The 25,693-nt window shown below is 27.7% G+C and overlaps 1 protein-coding gene across 3 annotated transcripts in view; it reads left to right on the top strand.

Annotated features, from left to right (window-relative positions):
• LOC119616013 (homeotic protein ultrabithorax) overlaps positions 1-25,396 on the top strand; it is a 106,157-nt gene extending 80,761 nt beyond the window's left edge. For all 3 annotated transcript variants that reach the window (XM_037972131.1, XM_037972130.1, XM_037972128.1), the window contains one exon: positions 25,038-25,396. In XM_037972131.1, the coding sequence (XP_037828059.1) occupies positions 25,038-25,327 (290 nt within the window). In that variant the 3' untranslated portion in view covers positions 25,328-25,396. The remainder of the gene's footprint in view (positions 1-25,037) is intronic.
• The last annotated feature ends 297 nt before the right edge of the window (positions 25,397-25,693 follow it).

Genomic DNA, 25,693 nt, shown 5'->3' with positions numbered 1-25,693 from the left:
TGTTTGTGTATAAAATTGCATTTGCTTGTATAAAGATTCATATTTTAAGAGGATCGTTATTACTGACGATTGTTAGATTTATATGAGTATGAGGTTTTGATTTTTTCTGTCTTTTGTATGTATGTACGTACTTAGTTGTTTATATTTAAACAAAAACCAGTATTTAAGTTATTTTTTAATTTGAAATTGTTTTTAATTTGCTTGTTTAAAAAAGTGTAAATTTAATTGTTTTTAATTATTTGCAAATAAAATAAAAATTTTAATTTATTACTGATTGGAAAAGATTAGTATTTAGGGCTTTTAAGCAGGTTTTAAAAATTGAAGCTGTTGCATATTTTTTTTTTAATTTTCAAGATGGAGTTTTTTATAAACATTTTTTACTTTGAAAAGTCTTAATTGTTTTCTATTTTAAACCAATTTAAAAACCATTAAACTTTTACCGCCTCTCTTTTATTTTGCATCATAAATAAATCTCAATTAGTTGTTTAATAAACCAAATACTTTACTAATTTTAAAACATGTACAAACTCAGTTAATTTAATAACGTAATAACACAAAATTTCCTTTTTTATATAATAAACAAAATAATTTAAATTTTTTTACTATAAAATATACAGACGTTTATAGCAAATAAAATTTTATTGGCAAACATATTACCCATATCTCTAGTTTTATAGATGTGACGATCTTGCCTTAAATAAGTGATTCCTTGTACAAACTATGCTCGTTTAAACATACTCTGTCATATTTTATGAATGTAACGAGTGAACAAAATTTATTTAACGATATTTAACGTTCACATCTTAACACATACTAAAAATATGATTTAAGTTAACAACTTCAATTGTAAACCACCATAAAAGAAACACTCAACAGCACAAACAAAATAGTTAATGTTTATAATAAAATATAATCATGAGAGGATGCAAAGAAACGGTTTGGTTTGTGCCACAGAAAGTTGAAACAAATCCATACTCTTGTTTTAAGTGTGTATGATATAAAACGAAAAAGAATTTCTAGTTATTTTGAGTTTCCTGAAATTGTATTGAAGAAGTCAAAGCAAAACATATTTAATCGTAGAACGAAACCGATTAGTTCTATCTGAATAAAACAGATTGTGAAGCTACTTTCCCAAATAAATTTCAGAAAAGCAAATACGTATCAGAATTAAGCCGTTTTTGTGTTTTATTTAAACAATATTAATGTACATTCAGTATCTGACAAGTTATCGGAAGTTTGTATTAGTTAAAAATATTCTATTAAAAATAAATAAATTAATTGATTTTTTGTTATTTCATATTTTACCATAATATTTTGCAATAATATTTTTATATAAAATATAATTTTATTTATATTTTTTTTTTTTTTCAAAATTTAACAATATAAACAAAACACAAATTTCCTTAATAGCATTTTACTACAAAAACTCAATAATCTGTCTATTGTTTTATGAGTTTATCCCTTTTTAAATAAAAATTACTCTATTGTTTAGTTGATTATTTAGTGTTAGAATTACTATTTCATATTTATATGTTTTAAAAAATAAAAATATTTATAGTCATATAAGCCTACGGTAAATTTGGCCAAAAAAATCCGTATTGTATGTATTGTTTACACCACAACTAGTAAAACAAACTATAATTTACATCACACGTTTATACAAAAATGTATGTAAATTTAACACAACAGAATCGGCTGCTTTTTGTCTAAAAAGGGGGGTAAAATCATATTCTTTGACATTTTATTATTTAAGAGATTTTATTTTCGTATTCCAAAACTTTTGCATTTATGATAGAAAGTTTCCTGTTTTAGAACCTTTTCCCGAAACCGCTCTGATCTGATAAAATTTATTAAATATAACAACAACATCATTGGGAGACAAATATTATACGGTACTATTTTATTCGATTTTTTTTCGTTTGTTGCAGAAAGGGGAGAAAATTTGTGTTCATAGAGATAAAAGTGCCAGAGCAACTTGTCATAATAAATTTTCCCAACGATGGTCAGCATTTATAAGCTTTTTTTTGGCCATTGATGTTGTTGTTGCTGGAGTAGTTGTTGTTTGTTTCATAAATAAAACTCATTCATTCACAATAAACAAAAACAACAAACAATATGAGCATTTTTTATACGATTCATCCATTCATTGTTTTAATATATAAAAATAAATAGTGAAATTTATGCAAATTTATAGCGGAGATTTACCACAACAACAACTACAATTGTTAAACCAACAAAAAATATACATACAATATATTTTCGCATGAAAAATTGCCCAAAGTTTTTTTGTTTTTTTTTACCAACAAAAAAAACTGAAGTTTATAAGATTAAAATCTAAAATGAAATATTAATAATATTGCAAAAAAGCTATGTATTTAAATATATATACATATGTACATATATGCAAAAAATAAATTTAACTTATTAAAAATTTAAACATTTTTGTAAATTTTGCAAAAAATATTGACTTACTAAACTCTATAAATTTATTAAGCATTGACGCTCTTTACTTTTACTCATTTACGTATGTATGTGTATTAACACATAGTTATACATAATTTACCATAGGCTTAAACTTTCAATAAATCGGTAAAAAATTAATACCTTCTCTAAGCTTAGAAAGTCCTTTATTACTAGAATTTTGTTTGATATTTTACAAAAGTCCCAAAAAAAGAATAACAAAAACTCACAAAAGTCAATATCAGCATGATATTGCTACAGAAAAAAATCTATGGCATATAAACATTGCAGCAGCACATCTATAGATGCCTAACAAACAACAACAACAACATGAACAGAAAAAAACAAAAACACAACAAATATATTGAGGGTATTAAACATTAAATCATATCTTTGCAACAAGCCTAGACAAAATATGAACATAACTACAAATATTAGAAAATTAACCCATTGTGGTATGTCTACCATCTACTGTAGTTCATTCTTTAAATGTTTATTGTAATCGGTTGTGGTGTAAGCGCTCCTTTACCAGAGTCTCTGGTGTTAATCGAATCTCTTGTTTTCAAATCATGTTATATTAATTTATTTAATCAAATCAATAATGCAATTAGAATTATGTAACATGAACGTTTGGCGCAATATTTTTTATTTTCTACCATTTTTTATGGGTTAGTTGCGGAAAATACTCGAAGCTTTTATGTTAAACATTTTTAAATGAAGCACTTTTTACTTCATTATAATACAATTCCATACAAATACACAAAATTCAAGCCTCCAAGGCAAAAATAGTCTAAAATACAACAACAACACTAACAAAACCAAAACAATCTACAACTACAATATATAAAGCAAATACTAAACAATTTCATGTAGGAAAAAGCAAAAACAACAACAACAAGAACTACAACAAAAATTATTGTTGTATAAACATTCATGTACATTCGATGGTTTGGACTCACTCATACTTTATACTTAATAGCAACAGCAACAACAACAATAAGATAGTAGTCGGCAAACTCCAATGAATAAATGTTGCTGTAGTTATTACCAACCATTGCTAAGGCTGCTGTTGCTATTGCTGCTGCTACTTCTACTGATACCGATGCTGGAGTACACATTGTTAATCTTTGTAAAATCCAAGTGCTGCATGCGGTATTATGCGAAAATTTATCTGATTTAACACCTAATATACAATAACTTAATATGCAATATTTTCTTTCTCTCTCTGTTGCACTTCCACAAATAACAGCAATACGTACAGAAAAAAAAAACAAAATGTTCAAAAATGAACAAACTAAAAAGTCATATACTACATTCATACATCCTACTATTGTATGTCTGTTAGCAGTAACTAAGAGGAGAGTACTACTCAAATATACAACCATGAATAGAAATTTTACATTACAGAAAATGTTTAATACCCCCCGGCCTTCTCTTTTTTTTTGAGAATAAATCCACTATAGACTTGCAACAAGAAGAATACACATGAAGTGTGTAGTGTAGAAGGTACAAACAATGTAGATGATATAAGTTTTAAATAGCAAGTGTGTGATAAATGCGTTTTAAAGCAAAATATGCAAGTCGAGTGTTTGCACGAAGTATAAATTACAAAAATTCTAATACTGCCAAAATATTAACCGACCACTCCTCCCCCTGCTGTCTGCCTACTGCTTGTGTGCTAAATTTTATGGCGGTAAAATTTTACACTCTCCCTCATTTCTACTTACATACATTCATAAGCTTTTAATTCAGTGGTCGGTACAAAGAGAACAGAACTTAAAAAAGCATTAGTTTAAATCAAGGTGAAATTTCAAAACAATGATTTTTAGGAAAGTGATTGCTCTCGGCCTCTTGCGTCCATAGAAGCCGACCATTGTTTTATGGTCAATATATGTATAGAGGTCCATAAGAGTAAAATATGTGCGTGTGTATGCAAACAGTTTTATTCATACGTTTTCCTTACCCAAAAAACTAAATAAAAATTCTATTACTTTTTCTATGCTTCTTATAGAGGTGGTTATTTTTTTTGGCACCTTTTTACAATAAAAAGTACCAACTCAAAGCAAATCAATGAAGTTGAAACTTGCTTGAGAATTCATTAATTATTAGTTAATGATTTCTTAAATTTTCCATCCATTAAACAACATATTATTATCAAATAGTTATAACATTAAAACCATAGTACTTGTTTTTAGTACATTTTGACAAACCATAGTTTTCCAACACCAGCATCTACCAATGGAATAGTGTTATGTTAGATCTTGTTCGGGTACTAGAGGAAAATCTCTGGTATGTAATACCCTTACATACACGGTCAAATACTTTTTTTGCACTTGTGTGTGTATATAAAAAGGAATGTCCCTGCAGTTTTATAGGCAGTCAATGCCTAACTAGTTGGCTGACATAAATTAATAACTATTTTTGAATTTATGAATCGCAACTTTTATGTACTCAAGTAATTACGGGGGAAACCAATTATTATCCTTTATAATTAAGAATTTAGTTACATTAAACCTTTTTTCTCCACTACTTTAGTTTACCCAATCGTTGTTAGTTAACATAGTTAGTTAATTCTGTAGCCAGGACTGTTCCAAAATGGTTGGTTTAATTTGGTATGGAGACCATAAACTGCAGGGTAATAGTAGAGTATGTGTGAGACGAACACTGTGAGTGCACATACTTGGAGTAGTATGTTGACTGAAAAATGTACAAACTCATGTATTGAAAGGATGTTAGAGTTAGAATGCGGCTTTTATAAAATGTGAATATGAACTGCATAAATCTTTCTAAAGGCGGCTGCATCTATAGTTCACATTTTTAGCTTTTTACCAAATGACTTTACGGCTTCAGTTTAAAGCTTTAGGATATTAAAACATATTATGTATTGTACATATTTACATGTAAGGAGGAAGTCATACTTACATACATTATATACATTTAGAGGAAATATACAAAAATAAAGTACTTGTTTGAGATATGCAACAATTTAGTTGTATATACAGCTAGAAATTATGATCAAAATTAAATAAAAAAGCCACAAAAAATATTTGAAATTTATCTAAAGGAACTTAGCAATTGCTTTAAATGTAACAGGAAATAATAGATGATCTCAAATATTGTTTATAATATATAATAATTTTCTCGGGCTTTAAAGGCTTTTTTCATAATGTGTCATCATATTCTTAACCATGAGTCATAGCCGACATAAATTTTATTTCTTTAAATTATTATATGGAGACAAATTTTTCTTGTTTTTTTATAGAGGAGAAAACAAATGCAAAGTATAAAATACAAATTATTTATGGTTATAAATTTTTCAACACTTAAACCAATTTTATTATATTTTTTTGTGTTGTAGAATTTTTTTAACACCATATGTTGCAAACGCAAAAATAAATTTTCTGTTAAAAAATAAGACTTTTTTGTAGCATCATCTCCGTTTTAGTTCAGTATTATATTGTTGTTGTTGTTTTCATTTTCGAGCTGGCTTAAAATTGTCTTTTTGTTTGATTTAAATGTTTAAAAAACGCTTTAAAACCTAGAACATTATTCTTATCGTTCTGTTCGGCTGTTCTTGTTCAGTAGTCGTTATATATTTGTATGTACATATGTATTTTACAAATTTATTGAATTTAATTTCTTTATAATTTAAAAGCCCAACAACTGCTGTTGTTACGACTGCTATGATATTGTTGCTTCTACTGCTGTTGTTGCTTGCTACTGCTGTCAAAATACATAAATTAGCAAACAAAATATAGAAAATTTACGAAATTTTGTTTTTGTTCTTATTGTTGCTGTTGCCGTTGTTTTGACAACAGCTGTTGCTCTTTTAACTGTCTAACGGGTTAACAACAAAGACAAAAACAACGGCGGCAAGAAATACAACCAACAAAAACAAAGCTAAAGTAATAACCAACCAAAATTGTTTTTCAATTTTGTATATTTTACACCATTTCCCATAATTTATTTATTTTTCCCTTAAAGTATGCAATTAGAAATTAAGTAAACTTCTTAATGTATGATCGTAATTCTTATTCCTTTGTGTCACACTTATACATATTTTGAAACGTTATTTTTATTCACTAAAGAATTTTTATGAAATCTTGAAATAGTGTTGTAGAATTGATTCTCAAAAAAAGCTAAGTAAATATTTACTTCTTTAATTATTTTTGTCTAGTTAACAATTTTTAAACCCTTATTGAATACTCTACAAAAAAATACAATAAAATAAATAAAATTGTCCTTAATCCTTTAATTTATGGTGCCTCACATTTATTTCGTATATTTTTTGTGGCGAAAATGCGATTTTATCTTTTTATTTCTTGCTCGAATGAAAAAAAGAAAACCTACAATTTTCAATCGGCAATTAACAATTCTTAAAAAACAGAAACAAAGTTGAACTTATTTTAATTTCTTTTGTTTTATGTAAAGAAATACAAACTTGTTTAGCTAGATTTTAGGTTTATTTCTTACAAAGAATTTCCATTTTTAGCTTTGTTTTCGCATTTTTTTAGAATAAGACAGCCAATTAAAAGCAAGTTATAAATTTTATTGTATTTTTATATTGGGTGTTTCCGCCTTAAGGCCCCCACAACAAAAATAAAAAGTGGTTTAAACAAAAATCTATTTTTGGTACGAGTATGTAAGTTTATGGCTGAACAGTTTGTAAAGGAGCTATTACATATTTATGTATTGTAACTAAATGCATAAGTATTGTATATTATTTAATTAAAGCTGATGGTTTTTTCATTTAAAAGTACTTTCATGGAAATTTGATGAAAGTATCCCTTTAATTCTCTGTTTGTAATTTATTTTTTTCTCGTTTTGTGAAAAAATAAATCCAATTTTTTCTCAGTTTTTTTTTTGTAAACTGTGAAAAAAGCAATTAAAAACGCATTGCAAAGTAAGATTTTATACTTGTGATAATAAAAACAGAGGCTTGTCTGAATTAAGTAAAAAAAAAAAAAAATATTGAAGGAAAATAAATGCACGTACTCTCGTACTCCAAGTTTATAAAATAATTGTGTGTACGTTTGTAGGCAAAAAAAAAAAAAAAAAAAAAACATAAGCGACACGACACCAACAACAGCAGCCGGCCGCGGCAGTAGTTTTAAGTAGTATAGCAATTGCCAGGAAGGTATGAATGGTTAAATGAATGAGTGACGAAGAGGTTTTTTAGGCTTTTTATTAAGTAAAAATATTATACTCGTAGCAATGGCGTTAAATGAGTAGGCGTGACGAATCCGTGCTTAAATAATTTATGACAACATGAAACCAGTTAGAGTTCTATACACGTAAAAGAAAACGACAACAAATCGTAGCAGCAGCAATAATAACAACACTAGTAGTAAGTTGTACTTGTTGTAGTTGTAGTATTGTAATGCAATAAAACATTTACTTGTCTTACGTTTAATTAAAGCAATTAATTGGCTGAAGGGTATATTTTTTTACTTTAACTTGATCTTCTACTAAGAATTGGAAAAAAAGCGGGATGGAGAAACACATTTGATATAAACAAATTTTTTTAATTAAAAACATTTTAAATTTTGTAAATAAATTAGCAATAAACATGTTGGAACAGTAATTTTAGGAATTTGAAAAGCAGAAAAAAGAATTTTTCTTAGGGAATGAAGAATCTAATAAATAAGAATAAAAATATGAAAAATAAATCATGTTTGTATAATTTGTTAATCTAACCTGAGTTTTAAAAATAAAATATAAACTTCTTATAAATTTATTTTGTTGTTCTAATGAACTTGTAAAGTAATTATGCAGTGCAACATACAATATCTTGTTAATCCTTTAACACATTCAACTCCTCATTCCTTAACCAACATCCTTACATAAAACAATACTTTCCTTTATCCTTTGATGCTCTTTGGCTCTTTTTTTGGCGCCCACGTTAAATAAACTCATTTTAAGTTTTAAGCATAATAAACCCTTTTTTGTTGCTGCTTCTATTACTCGCTTAAATGTTGCACAAGTATGTGTTGACTACAACGTGTAATTGTTGATGTTACGAGTACAACATATTCTTACACATACAAATTAACACGCATAGAAGTTTATTAATTATATACAAAATATGTATAGAATCCCTGAAGATCGTGCTGGCTGTCCCAATCTAGTATTCTTAGGTTTCTCTGGGTTCTGAATTAGCACATCATTTTGATTAAAAATCCCCTCTGTAATAGTTTACTGCTGTTAATAGTTAATAGTTTCATTTAATATAGTTCCTCCTTAGATTACTTAGGGACACTAATGTCACTATTCCTTTTTCTAAACAATAAGGTATAAGTACTCGTGACACTTAGTAAAACTGCTAGATGTTTCCGTTAACACATGTGTTTGTGTGTGTATTAAAAAATTATATAATAGTATTAGTAAGTAATGTAATATATTGTGTTGTATAGAAATATTCCTTTTTTGAACACACATTCCTTCTTTTATATTTGGTAACAAATGGCAACATGTTTCTCCTGTTCTCTACTTTACTTTTTAGATGCTTTTTCTTTTGAATTTCTTTTCTAGTCTTTTTTTTATTTTCTATATTTTTGGGTTGTCTAGCAGAATATAGATGATGCTGGCTGGTTTGTATTTCTTAACTGTCTTTTCTTGTGAGTTACAAACTTTGAACACAAAAGATTGTAATTACACGCTTCATTGTTAGAATCTATTGAGTTGGAGGAGCAGCTATGCTGCTGGAGTGAGAGTGTGATATAACACCCGCTAGCTACCTCTACAAACTTTTGTGCTACTCAATTGCTTTAGTGTAGAAACTGAAAATGTATTATTTTTCTTTCCTTTTAGACTTGGTGCAATTTTTTATATATTTAATATACAACATGGTTGTTACCATAGACGTAGTTCAAGTATAAAATGGTACTTTAGGTTTCCTATTAAAAATCATCCATATTAAGTTTCATAACTGACGGCTCTACCTATACATACATGATTGCCAGGAGTAAATATACTAAGGATGTATTATTGTATGTGTTAAAGGATGTGTTTGAGTTTAGTAATAATATATGTTTGTCTGTAACACCTACAACTTGTATCTAAAATATTGTTAATATAATATGTAGATTTTTTGTCTTCATTTTTGCTTCCTTCCCCCTTTTTTCCATTTCCTTTATTTTAGGAATCCTGTACAATAGACGAATAAAGTGTTTTTAGGATTTTGTTAAGAGTTAAGTATCGTATATCTTATGGTTGTGTGTGTTTTTATTTTCTACTTAATTGGATATTTCATCTCTTTTTTTCGGGGATAACACAAAAATAATGAAGTTTGTTGTTAATAAAATCATATGAGATATTACAATTTAAATTACCTTGAATAAACATAAAACTAAAGTGTTGGTTACTTTTTAAAATAATAATTACAGGATTCTAATTAATGTAATCCCGACATAAAAATTTTATTTATTAATTAAAATTATAAAGAACATTTTGTTAGAAACTAAAATTATTCATTATGATTACATTAATATTTATTTAATATCTAATTACAATATTTAACCATAAGAACACTTTTATAAAAATAAATTTAAAGCCTTTAGGCTGGTTTTTATTTGTTTGACATTGGATTTAACTTGACTTTTTCAACTCTATTATAAAATTATAATCTATGCCTTACATACATTACCAAAAAAAAATTATGAAATTTATTACTTTACACCTGTAATTATATTTACTTGATTTTGCCGTTCCTGTTTTGTTTTTTCTTTTTTCTTTTCTGTTTTTTCTCATTTTAACAAATAAATATGACAAAGTTAAGGAATTATTTGTAAACCTTTTGGCTTTTGGGCCATGATTTATTGCCTTAAGTTATTGTTCGTGTTGTTGGTATTTCTTGGCTTTTTTTTGTGTTATTGGGTGCCGGGGGTACATGTGGTGCTGCTGTATGTTAGCTGATGTTTGTTGTACGGCCATGTTTTTCTTAATTTAACATTCGACATTTTCCGTTTCTAACATCCTAAACAAGGCATCCATCCATATAAAGTACAAACAGACACAACAAGCAAACAAATGTTGTTGTTTTGTTATATATGAGCTTACGTTGAAAAGACAGTCGCCCCCTAATAATGTAGCATGAACTTGCTATTGCTACAACAACATTTTACACCATACAATATACAAAATACCATGTTGTAATTCAACGAAATAAAATAAAACACGCACCAAAGCACATTCATCCCTCGAGATATATTGCTTATTTGGCTTGTAATAATTCTTTTCTCTTTTTGTTGTATTTGTGAAAGCAGCAGTAGCAGAGGCAGCACCAGGAGATGCTGCAAGAACACCCTATTTTCAAAAGTACATACCAAATAAATTGTTTCGTTCGGAAAGGGAGGGGGTGGTTGCTTATTTGCTTGCTTTTGCTGTAACGAATTTTACAAACTTCTTCTTCGTGTTAGATTTTTCTTTTAGGTCTTTAGTTATTTTTTATTTTAAGAAAAATTTTTCTAAAAAATTTTATACAAAAGAGAAAGTTTTATTTTTTAGTTTGTTTGCTGTTGTTTCTTTTGCTTGAAGGAATACATAAACAACAAAAAAGATGTTGCACGCACATTTCTCTTTTTTACCGAAAAACGTAGTAGACACATTTTAAGAAATATTTCATCGTAATGTATCCCTTGAGTAACATTTAATACCTTTGCAACATTCTTCTTTTTATTTGTTGTTTTTGTTTATCCATGAGGTATTTATGTATGTATTTTAGTATGTGTGTATCTTAAGATAGTAGGTGTTTGCCATATTTTGCCTAAGGAGTCTGCCTGCAGTGTAACAGTTGTAGCCAACACATATTTAAACTTCTCTATAGCTAAAAACTGATAAATTAGCCTTATTTGAAAAGTCATTGTTTCGCAAGTTTCTTTTGCTGTTGCTCGGCTTTCTTTACAAACAATAATTCTTGGCGGGGTGTTTATTAAGGCCAGCCAGAGCCATTCAGCCAGCCAGCCCCAAAAAGTATAAAACTTCATTTAAAACACGCGCCTTTAGACTCGGTCGCGGCTGCTTTTTTTCTTAAAGATTTTTTTTGTAAAAATAAGCAGCATCACAGAAATATTTGTAATAAATCTTAAGTTAATTATAAGAGGGTATTAACTCATGCGCGAAACATAATTGTTGTACTTATCCCCTCGACTCTAACAAAAAAAAAAAAAAACAAACTGAAAAAATTTTTGTTAACATTTTGCCGAAAATAAGGAAGAAAAAACTGAAATAATGATGTTTGTCTAAGTAATTATATTTTATGAGGTTTATTTGTCATTTTCCATGAATGTTTTCTTACAGATAAAAGGCATTATTTTGTTGTACTTTATTTATGTTAGATTATTATTACCATTATTTTTATTATGACCAACAAAAACACCAACTGAAAATGAAATAAACTCAAATACAGTTAGCAATGGCAAAGCAAACAGTAAATAGAAAAAAGAAAAAAACTTATTCTACACTTATGTTAGATGTATGTATGTATATGTTTTATATGTACATACACATATTTGTATATTATAAATTTCTAGGATAATAAATAATTTTAATTGCTTACAAAAGTCAAAGATTCATAATAATTATCGAATTTATGAGACAATTTTTGGCAAATAACTGAAAATACTCTAAAGAAAGCTAAAAGGGAAATAACCAAATATCCTAGCATATTTTAAGGGATTTTAAAGTAGATTATGTTAAAGAGTTTTTAATTAAATTAAAATATAATTACTTAAAGGCCAATTTATCAAAGTAAGTACTTCAACCATATTTAGTTATTTTAAATAACTGTCTTTGTTGCGATCGATTTATTTTATATTTTATGCACTTCATGAATAATTCCTGAGATCCTCATATCAAATGCAGAACTGCAAGATCACATGACTCAACTAAAAAAAGTTAAGAAATAAAAATAATGAAATAAACCTAAAAAAAATAAATTGCCTCTAGAATTTTGTGTACAAGGCAGCAAAAACTTTTCAAAACAATAACAAATATTAAAAATTTCTAAAAAGTACCATATTAGGCCCGCAACAGAAAATAGGAAAGTTATTTCACAAGGATTATGATTATTGTGATTTTTAAATTTCTTCTATAAATTCGACTCAATTTCCATGATAGTTTTGCCACTCCTGATACTATTACTGGGTAGACTATACCTTCTAACTTTAGTCTCTTTTTAAAAACTATACAAAAGCTTCTAAGATCGTTCTATGTTAATTCATTCTCAAACGAAGATAGGAATTCTATATACTTTATTTTTTGTTTAGTTCCTAAAACATGACCAAAAGAAAAACAAGGCTCCACAGTTCAAATTGGAATTGAACATCTTTGTATTTTGTGTAAAAAAAACCAAGATGACGACAACAACTACGAAGACGACAACATTTTCAAGTTAATAGGATTTTTGTAACAGGTTTTCGATGCGCAAACAGAACTTATAAGATATTCATAGAAAAACTATTGAAAAAGTCAATGACCAATAAAAGTGATATAAACAAAAAATATATTTAAAACAAAAACTAAAAGTACAGTTTGAGATTGATTACTGATCTTGAAAGAATAAAATTCAAAAGAAATTTACGACCTAAAGTAATCAAAGGATCTGAGAAAGCACAAGAAAATTGCTAAAAGCTCAGTGAACTTTTCAAAAGATAAGCAAGATCTTCTTAGTGAGCTAACAACAAAAGGGGTATTCAGCATGTATAAATAAATTATAAATAAAATTATTTTTTACAAATAAAAAAAAAAAAAACATTCAAAGGGATGAATGTAAGAATTTTTGTTACAAAATAATAATTACATTCCTTTCTAAATTCCCTTTATTGAATACCCCTATTGTTTATTTATTTTGCGCAATATGAATTAAGTTCCTTTCGTCCAAAACTGTTAAGTGTTTGTGCTGTGAGCATAATCACAATTTCCTTTTAATATGGCATTATAAACAGCCCTTAAAACAAGTTTAAGAACGTAGTTTTTGTACTCTGGAGCATCGTTTCTTTTCTTTTCTTGAGAGTAGAAAACACTGTAGAAATCCTATATTAAAGCGGTATATTGTTTATACTCTTCAGTGTGCAAAAAAATGTGATCGTGTATATTATCATAAAACGATGATCATAAATTCTTCAGCACGTTTATGTGTTTGTAAACCTGGTCTGGTCTGTCCGGGCTGGGTAGGTTTCCTTAAGTCTAGAGCCATGTCTGGCAACAGCAAAAAAAAGTCATCAGAATAATTCATTATGGTATGATAAAGGTAGGAAGGAAGAGAGAGCAATTGTGTATAAAATGTTATTGATGAACGAACGTACAAACGCATTTTGCAGCAGGTAACAGGTAGGTTGCCTTTTCTACAATATACACAGTACGTATTTTTTTAATCTGTTCTGTTCAGTTTTTTTTTTTTATTTTATTCTGCTGTCTTGCTTAAAAAAAGAAGCCTAAAAGGCCTGATAGTATTACAACAGTTTGCATGAGGAGCACACAGTGTTAGAAGGTTGATGTTATTGTTTTCATTGAGTCTGTTGCTGCTGTTGCATAAAAGTAGGCAGATAAACTGGTTGCTGTTGTTGATGCCACAGCTAACAATATGGCTGCTTGCTGAGATACCAAAAAATAAAGAAAAATTTTAACAATCACATGATAATTTTTGCAATTTATAAATAAACTACAAAAAATTAAAATTCTGAATTCAAGTTTTAGTTTTTTTTTTATTTTATATTGTGTACACAAATGAAAAAATCTTGTTTTTGGTGCTTTACAGGCCAGCACACGCGTCTGGTATTAAATTCTCATACATAAAATATCTTCATGTAGAAAAGAAACCAAGAAAAAACCAGGCAAGGAACGGTAGCATAATGACTCTCTACAATGGTCCATAAGTTAAAATAATGATTTTGTTTATTAAGCGTTGACTTTAAAAGCGTATAAAATAAATATGAGAAGTTAAAATTTGTTGCTGTTATACAGTTCTGTTCAAATATTTCATAAAAAAATATAATTTATTAGAAAACTATATAAATTTACCAGAGGGAATTGAAATTTAATGACATCATCTCTTTCATCTTCACAAACATCATCATTTACAAACACAATATCATTATCATTTTTATGTTTGTATAATTAGCCTAGAAAATATAAATCTTTGACCTTCTAAACTTTGAAAACGATATGAAAAAAATGTCTCAATTTATAAATAAATTTTAGAGGAGTTCTACAAAAATAACATCATAATCACCAACAGTAAATATGTATTATCAAAAAATTGCCACCATTTAGAATGGTTTCATTTATTTTATACAAATTTTATTCGTTCGCAGTTTCTTTCATAATAAATTTTGTTTATTTCTGTTAATTTCTTCTCAGCACGCGATCTTGTAGAATGAACGTATAAATTTATTTATTTTTCTAGACCTTATAAATGAAGAAATAGAAACGCCTCTGCATCGTCATCATTATAATTATCGTCGTCATCATCTAACGATTCATCGTTTTTAACTTTATGATAATCAATGTCTTTATTTATACATATTTATATTTGTATTTTTTTTTTCTTAAATATATTTTTACATATTGTTTGAATTTCAAATTTCAACGAATAAAGTTTCATTTATCTTTTTCGTTTTCCGTTTTCCTATAATAATGATGGCGTCTACTAGCATGGTCTTCTAAGTATATTAAAGTTGTATTAATAATAGACAAACATTATCGATTATAGTATAATTTGACCATTTTACATATATAAAAAAACAATTCTTATCATACGATTTTCATATTTTGTTGGGTCTTTTGTGTATTTATGCAATAATTTTTCAATTTCAAACATCATTTAATCGACAATGTATTTTAAGAGAAAACAAACAAAATAGACAACATTTGTTAACATTATTGGAGTTTTGTATTGGCGTCAGCTATTGAACAGTGGTTTATTTCTACCGGCATCTGAGATTGCAATAAAATTTATAAACTCCAAATAGCATGTATTAGACAAATTTACTAGATTTATACCCATAAAGTTTATATCTTCAGTTTGTATGTTGCTTAATATATATGTATCTAACTACAAGACAATATTTTGTGCATTTCATAAACCCTTAAATATTTTTAATATTGACCACTGTTCCTTATTTTAAAAATCTAAGTTTATAAATAAATATTTGTCAAAGTTTATTTTTATATAGCATGCATTTAGGGTTGCATAAAATGTTTATAGTTTCCTCTATATGAACTGATAAACTAGAAAGGAAGTCATTTAGAAAATCTAGATAAATTTTAGGCAATAAAAAAAAATACTAGATAAAATCTTAAAGCAAGTAAAGTTGCTGTAAACTTTCCACCATTAACAATATATACATATAAATGGCAGCTACAAAACATAAATTCCTTCTAATAAGTTACATTATAAAATATAAAATGTTTTGCCAAAATTAATTTAACAATCTTAAAGAAATTAAGTATATAATTATATTTAATAAATGCTTTTTCTTTAACTATAATGCTTTAATTTATAAATTTTTCAAAGCCCCTTTAAAAAATTGCTCTTTTATTTATGCTTCATTAAACTATTTTCCAAAGCCTCCTTTAAATATGCTTTAAAAAATATAAACGTGGCTACATAATTTTAAATTTCTAGTAAAACGTTAAATTGTAAAATACAATAATTAACTTTCTTAAATCCTTTTAACTATTTATTTCCATTAAAAATCTACCTCTCTACCAAAAGTTGTTTTATTCTTATTATATTTGAAAAAAAAAGAATAGATATAAAATCAAATTAAATTACAATTGTATCACATAGTTTATGGGGTGGATAAAAAGGCGTAACATTACTTTGTATTTTTACTGTTGTTGTTGTTTCTTGTTGTTGTATTCCAAAGCAATCAAAAGGCTCTCATGCCACAATCAAGGTATTAACGAAAAGCTAAAGCAAAACACTTGAAAGTTTCTCATTCTAAAACCTACAATCAACTGGAAAACTGGTAGTTGCAAATTGTAACAACCTCGCTGTATTCTAAAATGATGATGCTGGCATAGAAATGGCTGAATTGTTTTGCTTGATTGCTAAAGATTGGTTTGGGGGTAAGATGAAATGTATTTTTTTCTTTCTACAATACACACAGACAATCGAAAACCACTAAATCTGTCAATTAAATTGCCGGCAGGGTGTGCGTTCAAATACTATATTCCACTTTAACCACGCAATTGTTGCAAGAACAAAATGTAAAAAAAAAACAATTCATAGGTAATAAACTCGTGCTACAAAGTATTGGCTGGGAGGTGAAATAATTTCGAACAAGTACTTTATAATTATTATTGAAGCCCAGATGAATTGAGGCTACAATAAAGCCAACAATTCTAAAAAAAACATTTGTAGGAAAGTAAAATTAAAATTGAGTAATTTGCACATATGTATGAACATATGTGTATAGAAATCAAAGAAAGGGTAAGCCCTTGGAAAAAAAACTTACAAAATTTTAAATTAAAAACAAAGTTGCAAAAACAATATTAACATATTTCAACTATACTTTTTATTCAAATTCTTGAATTGTATAATTTTGTAGGGACACCCTGTATATTTACCTAGGATCTTGAATAATATGCCTTAACATTTGTTTTTTGTAGTACGAAAAAGTTACCACCTCTTCTCAGTAAAAGTATGATTGGTTTGAATTCCTAGATTTTTCAATAGACAGTAAAATATTTTGCACAGCTGTAGTGCAGTGATGCGTTTCCAAATAGAATTTCTATTTGTTGATATCGATGTTACAATAATTTTGTTCCTTTTACATTTGAGATTGTACCTAAAAGCAATCACATTTTAATTACTTTTATGAGGTTGTGTGTCTCATTTCGATTTTTTGTTCTTTTGCCGAAAAATCGGTAAAATCTAAAGGCGTGTAGAATCTTTGAATTGCAATCAAAAACAACAAAACTGCATTAAACCAAATAAAAAAGCACACAAAAAAAAACAGAAGTGAACTGAATCGAACAGAAGCTGTAGATTCAGAAATCATTTGACTGCAGTTCATAAGTAAAAATTACTAAAAATCCAGCAAACAGAGCAAATGTACAAAAACTAAGATGGCAACAGAAGCATCTTCTCAGTCATACATACAACTTTTAGACAGACAATCATTTTGTTAAAGGTAAAATTTTGCGAGGCCACAAAGTGGTGTTGACTCTGCGGTTATTTTGGCTTTGTATTGCAGTATTAGTTGTTGTTAATTATTTTGCACATTCTATTTGTAGCATCATCTAAGTTTGGTATTTTTTTATTATTAGTGCAGTAGGAACTACTTACATGTGTTATATTTAATACATTTGAGTTATATTTAATATTTTTAATCTAGAACCTTTTCAGACCCCTAAAAGTATGCTACAAATTGTATTATTTATGACAAGCCCCCAAAAGCATACTAATTACTCAATTGTCGTTTTCTTAAAAAAAAAAAAATAGATTTTTAACTTTATGAAAAATCTTATTTTAGAAATGCCCATATATAAACATAATTTAAAAATTCATTTAAAATATAAATCTTTAAAAAAATAAAATAAAAATACTCTAATGAAAAGGTCATATTTTGCTAAGCTTCGTTAAAACAATATTGGATTATGGGCATGACAATTTTTATTGTATAGAATCTAATAAATTACTCAATGTATAAAAGAATTGTACAAAAATCCAACTGACACACAGACAAAATTTTACTGATGGACATACGAATGCAGATGAAACAGAGTTAGAAACGGGCGCAGGGCATAAGTGCTAAATATAGTAAAACGTTTAGAGATGTGTTATTTAGTAGAAATTAAATATAAATATATTACGAAAATATAGGAATATAAAAGAGCGAGCATTGTAAATATTATACAAATGGTGCATAGCAAAAAAAAAAAAAAAAATTAATACAAAATATATCTCCATTTAAATAAAAATATATAGATAAATAACTATGTATATGTATATTAAATCTTTTAAATGTATATACATATAAATGCTATATACATAAATACATTTGTAGTTACATAAAATGTGTGTGTGTGTTGCAGACATAGGACCCTGCAATTTTAAGCAACTGTCCCCTCTTAGTGAATTTACCTATACATTATGAACATAATTTTACATACGATTGATTTTGGATTATATTATTTTTTGGGCTTAAATAACTTTCTCTAGATTTCTTAGGGACACTAAAGAGACAATTAACATCCTGCCTGCACAGATATCAAATGATAAAAATATACATATAAAAGTTAAAGTTAGACACCTAGTTAGACATTTGCGTACATTTTTCTGTCTAAAAGGGATACATTAATTCCTTGTAAGACTGCTGGGAAATAGCATTTATATACTTTTACACATACATTTATCAGCAATGCGACATGAGGAATAACAGCAGCAACTAAAACAATAACAACAACATGAATATAGTGTAAACCTTGTGATTTATTAGCCATGTCGCATACGGCACCAGTAGCAAAGCAGTACATTTATACTTGCTACAATACAACAACAAAAAACATACAACAACAAGACAAATGTTACAATGGAAATTGTATCAATTCATATGAAACAAAAACACACGCTCTTAATTTTTTTTGTCTGTTTCCTATAGATTTTGTATTTGTATTGCACTAATAAAGTAGGGTGTGATAGGTAGTGTATATGTGGCAAGTATATTAGAGAGTGTGTAATATGGTGGCATATTTACAGCATAAACAATCAATGATAGACTTTTCTTTCATATATACACTTTCTATCATCAAAGCCAAAACAAATGTACGAAAAAAAACGTAATATTTTCAAACTGCCAGTGTTTAAAACAGAAGAAAGCAAAAGACAAAAAACGATTTGACGCTTTGAAAACTTTTCAAATCCCTTAAGTATCAAAAAAGTCACAGCTGTGTTAATAAACTACACTACTACTACTATTACTAATACTTTATCTTGCACTTATATACTCTCGAATACAAAACAAAGACAACAACAATATTTTAAAACAAAAAAAATTTAAAAGTAAAAAAAACTAAAGTATCGCACACAATTTACATCAACTTTATAAATTTCTTTTTTTATTTTATTATTTTTTTTTTTTTCGAAAAAAAAACAAAAAAATCTAAACTTTTATTCAAAACGTGCTAAATGTAAATTTTCTTTCTTTGCTGCTATTCTACCAGCTTTTGTTATATTACTTTACTATACATATTTTAAACTTTGTTGGAAGTAGATAAAGACGCACTCATACACAAAAAGTAACAGAGATCCTATTTTAATGTTGTCTACCCATTATTGCCTTAAATTATCAAAAAAAAAAAAGCAGCAAGAAATTGTTAGTAAGGATTTTAAGGTTTATGGCCTGTTCTAGCAATTTAAATTATATACTTTTTCTTCGGCAGCTACAGTAGTGCCATCCCTAGCAGCTGAAAAAGGATGAAATGAAAACAAAAAACTTTAACATTTCTTTTGTTAGTGTCATTTTTAGCTTTAAGGCACGCAGCCGAAACAGCCTTTACAGCAACACAACATGTTTCCACAAAGAACGTAGAAAAAAAAACAGGCTTAAGCGCCAAAATGAATTTCGCACTTTTTCGCCTAATAAATTTTAAGTTTTCTATGTAAAATTATACTAAAAGAGTGCAAAATAAAAAAGCTAAACTTTTTTATGCCGTTTCAAAAAAAATTTTAGTTTATTTTTGCATAAAGAAAATCTATAAAATTATTGTAAGCAGGAAAAAAAGTTGAAAATTTTTGGCATTTTTTTTCTAGCAGGCGTGACAAATGCCATTTTCAAATTTACTACATATTTACTTTCTTCTTAATATTCATCATGTATAAATGAGATATTACAAAACTTTTAAGAATCCTTTTACATACTTATCTTTTCTAAAGGGTTAAAAACTGAAGAAAGAGAAAGAAAAAACTATTTAAGTAAACGTAAAATTTTTCAATGTTTTTCATATTTTCGACTTTTAGAACATAACTTAATTTAAATTTTTTTAATTTTGATGAATTGCAGCATAGTTAAGCTTTAATAAAAATTATTAAAATATTTCTTTTTGAGATAATTTTATTTGAAACTTACATTTAGTTGACCTTCTCTCTCCTTACCGTTTCATTTGAACTTTAATAACCATGGAGAAAACTTTGTATTTTATGTTAAAATAATTGAATATTTTACAAATGTATTTATTCATAATTAAAATAAAAATTCAAAACATTCCCCTTTATTTTCCAACAAAAACACAAAAAAAATCCTTTTTGTTTTTTTCTTTCTTTTGCATTTTATTTTCAGACTGTATAAATAATAAGGCTGAATTGGTAAAACATATTTCAGTTGTTTCGCTAAACAAACTAAAAAAAATTGTTTGCATTAATTTACATTTTTTACATTTCAATTCGCATAAAATTTTCCAAAGACGGGGAAGTAAAGACTTCACTCAACTCACAGCAATGAAAGATCTGACATGCCAGGAAAAAGTTAAAATGATGTATTAAACAAACAAAAAAAGGCTGCAAAACAAACAACAAGAAATGAACAAACCAAGTTAAAAAGTCTTAAGATTGTTAACATTGTATGAGTATTTGTTGCTGTTGTTAAAAAAAGTTAGTTAGTTTTTTTTGTGAGTTTTTATTGCGTAAATATTTAAACGTTTTTACAGCTGCATTCATGCAACATGCTTCTTAAATGAATAAATGTTGGCATGTTTTGTTTGAATGGTCTTGCTCGTACTATTTACCTCCAAGATGGGGTTAGTTTTTATTTGAGTGTACTTGTCGCTGAACACAACAATCTTAAGCAAGTCCAGAAAAAAAATAAATACAAATAAATAAAATGGAAAAGGTATTTTTGCCATAACTAAATGTTTAATAAAGACTTTTTGTTGGTATTACAGTGCATATTGGCGGTTTTATATCACCAGTTTAGTTCAGTTTGTTTTATTTGAAATGAAAACGTAGCAACAAAAACAAAAAAAAAAATAATGAAGGAAAAAAATGTTTAACAAAAATGGCGTTTTTTGCCAATTAACTTGAAGAATGTCTTGTTGCATAAATTTAGCTTAATTGGGTGCCACTTGTTTCACAAAGATATAAAATGTTTGCCGTTGTTGCTGCCTGTTTGGCTCAAAATTTATTATTTAATGCATTTGAACAACAAGTTTTTCCTTTTTCATTCTGTTAAGTACGTTTCTTTTGGTTAGTTAACACAAAAACCAAATACCAAAAAAAAAACCTAAATTGAATTGGTATCCTTTTTTGCTCAAACTCATTTTGGCCATTTCGTAATGTAACAACAACAAACAAACTTAACAAAATAAAAAATACAACATTATCTTTTAAAATCTAATTTTTGAAATAAAAGTCACGTTCTACTCATTCACCATAAATGGTTAAAAAAACAACAACAACAACACCATCGTATCAAATTTTATCACAAGGGAGCTGTCAGTGGCTGTTGATGCTGCCGTTGCAACTTAAGGTTTTAGTTGCAATGGCGGCGACAGTTCAGTTCAGTTAAGATCATTCATTTTATTTGTTGATTTTTTGATTAAAAATCTTCTTTTTTCAGTTTTCGTTTTATACTCATTTATTAAGAATTTCTTGAGCCTATAAATTATAAAAAATTATTTCGAATTGTAGTTTTTTTTTTTTTGTTTTTATAGAAAAACGTATTTCTCACAAAATTAAATTGAAAATAATTCTTTTTAATAAAAAGAGCTATATAGTTTGTACGTATGTATGTATAAAGTTTGTATTTTATATAAAAAGCCTACACGTGCATGTGTTGTTATTGCGGTCCATGTTTTTGTTTATTCTGAAAACCGCCATATAACAACCATGATGAGATTTTAGCTGTTGTTGTTATAGATGTTGTTGTAAATTTAAGCAATGTCATAAATAAGCATTTTTCTTGAAATGATCATCAGTTTTTTTTAACAGTGCAACATGAACCAGCACATCATCAGTACAACTACAACAACTATAACAACAAAAAGTTTGAGATTTTTCTTGTTGTATGTAGGTTGTTTCTCTTAACCCATTAACAGCTGGATGTTAACAAGTAAAATTTGACTCAAACATACATATATCTTAAATACTATTTTTGGAAACTAAGAATTTAAGCAAATTGACTTCAATCAATGATCGGTACACTCGTACAAACTCGAGTAAAAAAAGTTTGTACAAACAATAAATAATAATTACTATCAGCAATTGGAGCATAGATGGATCGGAGTATATTTGATTTTAAAATTTTGAAATGTCTTAATTGTAATTTTTGTATTTTTATACATTTTCTCCCGCCCCGAATGGTTTAAAAAACCTCTAAAATCATGTTCATGTTAAAGATCGAAGAGCTGTTGATACTCGTATTTGGCGAGTAAAACCATAAAAGACAAACTCAATGATGCTGTTGTAGTTTTTTTTCTGTTGCTCGCTGATGTTGTTCCTGTAACTGTTGCAATTGAACATGGTTACAGGTAAATAAAAAATCACTGCAATTTCAAAGCAAAAATAAAAAAACATTTCATTTTTATGGTCTTTCAGTTAATGTTTTTGATGCAACTCCACAACTTACTGCCGCCATAGAAGTGCAGTTCAATATGTTTAATACATAGTATAAAATGGCAGAGAAGGAGCGAAAAAAATCAAGTAAAAGACTATTATTTTAAATTGATCGTAGAAAATAAAATCGAAAAATGTTTGTTTTTAACACTAACTAAAATTAATAGCCATTGAAAAAAGAAATGGACAAACAAACACTCATACACACAATTTAATTCAAGTATTTATTATAAAAAATTTGGCCATTTTCTATATTTATAGAAATGTACATAATACATACGTTGTTTTTTAATAGGAAATTGTCTTAAGGACATTTATGGTCATTATTTAACATTTATTTTCATTATTTTATAATTTATATGGCATCTCACACTTTAATGGCTCATAAAATCTTTTGTGAATACTTTGGCAGTTAATCTCTGATTTAACATATTTATGAAGTTTAATTTGCCTCAAGAGCAATAACTCAATTTTATAATGTAGACAGACAGACAGACAATGCAAATGGAAACAAACTTTTATACATATTTACCCAGCAGTTTTATATGTTGTCAATGTTATTACAAATTTTGATGAAATGTCTAACAACTTTATAGACTCGAAGTCATATAGTTGCATACATACATATTTTGCTTATATGCTCCTTGTAATAATTGTAATAATTTGCCAATCATAGATTAAGTTTAGTAAGATTAGTAATCTGCTGTGAAGTAACTTTAAAACAATATTGTGTGTTGCACCTTAAGAAGTAGTTATTATACCTATCACAAGTAATATATTACAGTTTCAATTGTTCATTGTATTGGAAGTGCAGTGTGACTAAAATATCTGTAATGATACTCAACTTTAACCCCGAATACACATGTCGCATACATCTGTAATTACAAATGATAAAGACAAAATTCGGGACAGACACCGCGAACTGCAGGGTTCTCATGCATTCACAAAATGCATTTACAATCATCATTTACTCATACTTATGCAGAAAAACGTATGTTTTGCATACAACAATTCTGATGCAAATGTATGTATGAGTGAGTGATGTAACAGTGTTTGGGAGTAAAGTGTGAAATTTTGTTGAATTACAGATGCAATTTCACAACTTACCTTGCTATAGATACATGTATGTATGTACATATGTGGGAACGGAAGGACATTTTACTTCATGTGCATATTTGCATGCAGTCTGTTGGCTGCCAACTCCTGCAGACCAAACTCATCTTTATGTCAATTCCCCAAATCCCCACACATACATCAATACATTTTTAAATTATACAAATTTATTTTCCCCTCAAAAATGTCGGTATCTTAAATCCTTTTAAATGTATGAAATCATATTTGCCCAAATATTTAATTGTTTTCTTATGGCTAGTTTAAATAGTATATTTTGAACATAAACATGAGAATGAACTCTTTTAAAATATTGTGCATTTGTTTGTATATTTTACCATTATTTTAAATATACGAAGTTTTTCCATTCATTTGACATTATTGTTGTTATTTAAATGTTTAAAAGTTTTAAATATTTATAGACATTTATTTGCTTTTAAAATGTGCTGCTGTTGGCCTAAAGGTATTTAAGCAAATAATTTATGTTGACATGCGTAAAGTTGAAAATGCATTTATTTACAAAATAATGTGTATTTATGTACAATTTTATTAATTTATTGTTTACTCTATAATATTTATCTAGGAACGTTGTGTGTACGCATACATTGAGATAATAAATGCAAATTAACATGTACTAAATTTAAAACATTTGACCCCCGGTTACACTCTAACCGTTAAGGTAATAAATAAACTCCATTACTTGCCTAATTTTTTTTAATTTTATGCTTTTTTGCAAAATGCTAAAAGGTAGGCTTTAGTTTTTAAATTTAAGCAGAGCCTGACAGTATGCAGTACTTTTTGTGTGATATCAATACATGTCTTTTCATAATTTGCCTTTAAAAACTGTTTATTTACTTGACACAAATTGGCGTACATGTTTATTAATTTACTTATTTGTTCTTTTTTATTACAGGTACAAATGGTCTACGAAGACGTGGTCGTCAAACATACACCCGCTATCAAACACTTGAGCTAGAGAAAGAATTCCACACCAATCACTACTTAACCCGCCGACGAAGAATCGAAATGGCCCACGCTTTATGTCTGACAGAGAGACAAATAAAAATCTGGTTCCAAAATCGACGCATGAAATTGAAAAAAGAAATCCAGGCTATCAAAGAATTAAACGAACAAGAAAAACAAGCCCAAGCACAAAAAGCGGCAGCAGCAGCGGCGGTGGCAGCGCAACATTTAGGAGAATAAAATTAGGAAAAATTTATAAATTATTATTATAATTATAGTAATAATAGAGAGGATAATAATAATACTACTATTAAACATTTAACAACAACAACAACAGCAGCAGCAACTGAAATAGAAACAACAACATCAACAGCAACTACACTTCATACTTCTGTAAATGCCACACCAGCAGCAACTCCCTCGTCTTCATCATCCATACAAAATGTTGAATGTAATAATGATTTTACAGCTGAAGCAGCAACAGCGGCATCAGTAACCACAAAATTAAATTCTATAAATTATAATAATTTTTATCAGAATTATACACAACACCATTATCAGCAACAACATCATCATCATGGTAATGATCATCAACATCATCATTAT

Source organism: Lucilia sericata, unplaced genomic scaffold (assembly GCF_015586225.1).
Source record: "Lucilia sericata isolate MDLA Ls3-8-SP2 unplaced genomic scaffold, ASM1558622v1 Contig000052F_arrow, whole genome shotgun sequence".
NCBI classification, from domain to species: domain Eukaryota; kingdom Metazoa; phylum Arthropoda; class Insecta; order Diptera; family Calliphoridae; genus Lucilia; species Lucilia sericata.
This window is presented reverse-complemented; position numbering and strand designations above follow the sequence as displayed.